Source organism: Myxine glutinosa, chromosome 5, assembly GCF_964187855.1.
Source record: "Myxine glutinosa chromosome 5, kmMyxGlut1.1, whole genome shotgun sequence".
NCBI lineage: Eukaryota > Metazoa > Chordata > Myxini > Myxiniformes > Myxinidae > Myxine > Myxine glutinosa.
Genome location: NC_136265.1, coordinates 105,148,198 through 105,152,731, shown reverse-complemented (window position 1 = coordinate 105,152,731; position 4,534 = coordinate 105,148,198). Strand labels below are relative to the sequence as shown.

General features: G+C 46.7%; 1 protein-coding gene across 1 annotated transcript in view; it reads right to left on the bottom strand.

The window, feature by feature from the left end:
* Positions 1-1,031: 1,031 nt before the first annotated feature.
* Positions 1,032-4,534, bottom strand: part of SMCHD1 (structural maintenance of chromosomes flexible hinge domain containing 1) — a 238,536-nt gene continuing 235,033 nt past the window's right edge. The window contains exon 42 of the mRNA XM_078777400.1: positions 1,032-1,709. Within this exon, the coding sequence (XP_078633526.1) occupies positions 1,670-1,709 (40 nt within the window). The 3' untranslated portion in view covers positions 1,032-1,669. The remainder of the gene's footprint in view (positions 1,710-4,534) is intronic.

The window sequence follows — 4,534 nt, the reverse complement described above, 5'->3', positions numbered from 1 at the left end:
ACTTCCACGTGCACTGTATATTATGCACCAGGAGTTTACATACTTCCACGTGCACTGTATATGCGCCAAGCAGCAATAGTTTACATACTTTCGCATGCACTGTACATGGGCAGAGCGGCGATAGGTTACATACTTCCACGTGCACTGTATATGCGCCGAGAGTTTACATACTTCCACGTGCACTGGATATGTTTCCGACCAGCAATAGTTTACATACTTCCGCATGCACTGTATATGTGCAGAGCGGCGATAGGTTACATCCATGTGCAGTTTATGCGGCGAGCAGCCATAGTTTACATACTTCCGCATGCACTGTACAAGCGCCGAGCGGCAACAGTTTGCATACTTCTGCATGTACTGTACATGCGTCGAGCGGCAACAGTTTGCACACTTCCGCACGTACTGTACATGCGCTGAGTGGCAATAGTTTACAGACTTCCGCATGAACTGTACATGCGCCGAGCGGTGATAGTTTACATACTTCCGCATGTACTGTACATGTGCCGAGCGGTGTTAGTTTACATACTTCTGCATGTACTGTACATGTGCAGAGCAGCGATATGTTGCATACTTCCATGTGCACTGTATATGTGCAGAGCAGCAATAGTTTACAAACTTCTGCATGTACTGTACATGTGCAGACCAGCGATATGTTACATACTTCCACGTGCACTGTATATGTGCAGAGCGGCAATAGTTTACATACTTCTGCATGTATCGTACATGCGCTGAGCGGCGATAGTTTACATACTTCCGCATGTACTGTACATGTGTCGAGCGGCGATAGTTTACATACTTCCGCATGTACTGTACATGTTTCGAGCGGTGATAGTTTACATACTTCCGCATGTACTGCACATGTGCCGAGCGGCAATAGTTTACATACTTCTGTATGTACTGTACATGTGCAGAGCAGCGATAGGTTACATACTTCCACGAGCACTGTATATGTGCAGAGCGGCGATAGTCAGCGGATCTTTTAAGTCCTGGATGAGACAAGTGGGCGCACAGGTCATTGAAACAAGTCTCGATTAAAAGAACGTTCAGTTTTTTAATACAAAACATTAATTATTTAAATGCAAAGCACTTAAACAAAGTTTCTTCAAATAATTACTTTTCAAATAGGAAAGCATATTTAAATTAGTGCCATTGGGAAACAAGCAATCCAATCACCTCTTTGGTATTGGACGAAGTAAACATATTCTCTTATGAATGGTGGTCAATTGAGAGGATAATCGAGTATCCGGGAGGCACAACGCGGCCTTGTCAAAAAGAACTCAAACAGGAAATGAAAGTCATTTTAAATGCTCAAAAACTCGACAAAAACATGAATGCAACACGAGCATTAACATTCGAGATGAAACTAACTCAATTTGGAAGTAACATTGGAACTGTAGAAGAGGAATTTACATTTACAACCATCTCAAACAGCCCAAGTTAAAAACAAGAGCATATCCGATTGGATTCCAAAAAGATGGTTGGGATGCTCGTCTGCCGAGCTGATACCTTCAAGCAAGGTCAACACAAGGATTCGTATTCCAAAAGGACAACAAGCCGTTGGTAAAATTGGGCTGGGGATGAAGAACCCCACTCATTGATATCTTCACACATATCGATTGCAATTATAGTAGACAGCTTCACGTTCTGGGATGATGAAAGAGCTGGAGCATCAATGGCGTCTCTTCTTGATAATTGGGCTGTTATGAACACTGAAAGACAATTGGTGATGAGGAGATGCAAGTAAAGACAAACATACGAGTCAGTATCGCAAACCTTCATTTAGCAAGACATGTTCTTGCAATAGTTTTCAATAGTTCCACAAGTTTGAAAAAGTTGACATCATTAGTTGTACTAGGGCATGCCCGTACTATATATAAGCTAGGACGTGCCCGTACGTGGGTGCCCGTTCCTTGCCAAAAAAAAAAAAAAAAAAAAATTGTGTAGGGGTGTGTGTGTGTAAACATCCTAGGGCGTGCCCGTACGTGGGTGCAAAAAAACATGCGTGCAAACAACAACAACAAAAAAAAACTTTGAAACCACGTGGCAGTAACGACCACAGAACCCCCCCCCCTCTATTTACATGAATGGTTTGGTCCATTCGCAACGACCACAGAACCCCCCCCCCTCTATTTACATGCAATGGTTTGGTCCATTCGCAACGCCAAAGCGAACGGCGAACGGCTAAATCGCCATAGCTCGGTAAGTACTTGTCCGATTAATTTCAAACCTTGAAAAGGCACATCCTCGGGTCCCCAGCAATATACCTGGCAAGTTTAAAGTATATCGGACCCGTGGTTGTCGAGAAACAGCGGTCACAGACAAACATACACACATACACACATACACACATACACACATACAAACACACATACACACAGAGATTAATGGAATTATAGATAGATGAGCAATTTCGAATCAAGGCCTAATTACACCACACGTTTGTTCATGAAAGGCCTTTATACTGCTGTTTAAGTTATACCAAACCTGCTTTTTTGCTCGAGCATGGGATGTTCTTTGAAGGCAAGACCAGGAAAGGCTCTGGAACATGAATGCAGGGCTTTTTAACAAATTACAAATGTTCCCCCAAACGGACGGCACGTGTGCCCGAGTCCCCAAAGCAGAAGGCACGTGGGCCCGAGTCCCCCAAACAGATGGCACGTGGGCCCGAGTCCCCCAAACAGATGACACGTGGGCCCGAGTCCCCCAAGCGGAAGGACATGGGCCCGAGTCCCCCAAGCGGAAGGACATGGGCCCGAGTCCCCCAAGCGGAAGGACATGGGCCCGAGTCCCTCAAATGGACGGAAGTGGGCCCGAGTCCCTCAAGCGGAAGGATGTGGGCCCGAGTCCCTCAAGCGGAAGGACGTGGGCCCAAGTCACCCAAATGGATGGCACGTGGGCCCGAGTCGCCCAAATGGATGGCACGTGGCCCAAGCCCCCCAAATGGACAGACGTGGGCCCGAGTCCCCCAAACAGAGAGCTTTAGAGCAATGCAATGTGTCGTGCCATGACGTCTGCATATGTTTCTAAGCCGGGTTAATGCCACGTCCAGACCTGCTAAACTCATATTTCGGAATTCATGTATCTTACTATAATTCACCAAATGTCTGTCCGTCTGTTCGAAGGTACCGCAAAAACGGCTCAACCGATCAAAACGATATTTTGTGTGGGTAATCCTGGGATCTCCAGGAGTAAAATAGGCTATTTAGTTTTTCCAATTTCAGCTTTGGTCTCCAGTATTCTCAGGTTTGGACTCCCGCATAACATTCATTGTGACGATTTTGTCATTGTGACGATGTATGTGTTCACGGCAGTGTTTGACGTGACGGTGTGAACGTAATTTCGTAATGTTTTTCGTTTCATAATGTTTTTCGTTTCGTAATCCTTTAATGAACGTTTAATGTTTATATATATATAAAAAATAACCACCTTTAGAGGCCATTTTTCCCCGCAAAGCGGGGGTTGGCCTTTTTCGGGAACCGTGGTTGTTGTTGTTTTTCGGTCCCTTTTTTGAAGCAATGTTTTACGGCCGGATGCCCTTCCTGACGCCAACCCTTTTTGCCGCCTTCAACGACAAACGGAATTACCAGTGAACTGGTACTCAATTTGCCGACCTCGGAAGGATGACAGGCTGAGTCAACCCCCCTGGCGTTAATTCGGCGATCGACCGGGATTCGAACCCAGGATCCTAGGATCCTAAGCCGGCACCCTAGCCGCTAGCCCAACACCAGGGCTAGCCCAACACGAGGGCGTTTTAATGTTTAATGAACGTTAATGCCCTTCGATGTCCGGGGCCGCACGCGCGCTACACTGGACGGGCCAGCGTGTACCTTGCCCTTCGCCGTCAGGCTCGGGTAAACTGCTGAGCCCCATCCGTGATGGGGACTGGGGCTTGAGACGGTGTCCTTCATTAAAAGTATAATAAACGCTGTCTCCATCGATCTTGCCAAGGCCGTAACAGCCGTAACGTTTAATCTCTACATGAGAGAATTCCACATAGCTATTTGGGCGGTGAATACGCTAACAGATCGCTGTCTCCATCGATCTTGCCAAGGCCGTAACAGCTATCGGCTCAAAATCCTTTTAAGTGTTGATTTGGTACAGTTACACGTTTCGGGAATTTGGTACACGTATCGGGAGTACACGTAGCCTGGTGTTGGGCTAGCGGCTAGGGTGCCGGCTTAGGATCCTAGGATCCTGGGTTCGAATCCCGGTCGATCGCTGAATTAACGCCAGGGGGGTTGACTCAGCCTGTCATCCTTCCGAGGTCGGCAAATTGAGTACCAGTTCACTGGTAATTCCCTGTTTGTCGTAAAAAGGCGACAAAAAGGGTTGGCGGCAGGAAGGGCATCCGGCCGTAAAACATGGCTTCAAAAAGGGGACCAAAAAACAACAACCACGGTCCCCGAAAAAGGCCAACCCCCGCTTGCAGGGAAAAATGGCCTCTAAAGGTGTTTTTTTTTGTTTTTTTATCGGGAGTACATACGACATAGCGATTGTGAACACGATTATCGATCACGATTCACGATCATCGTGT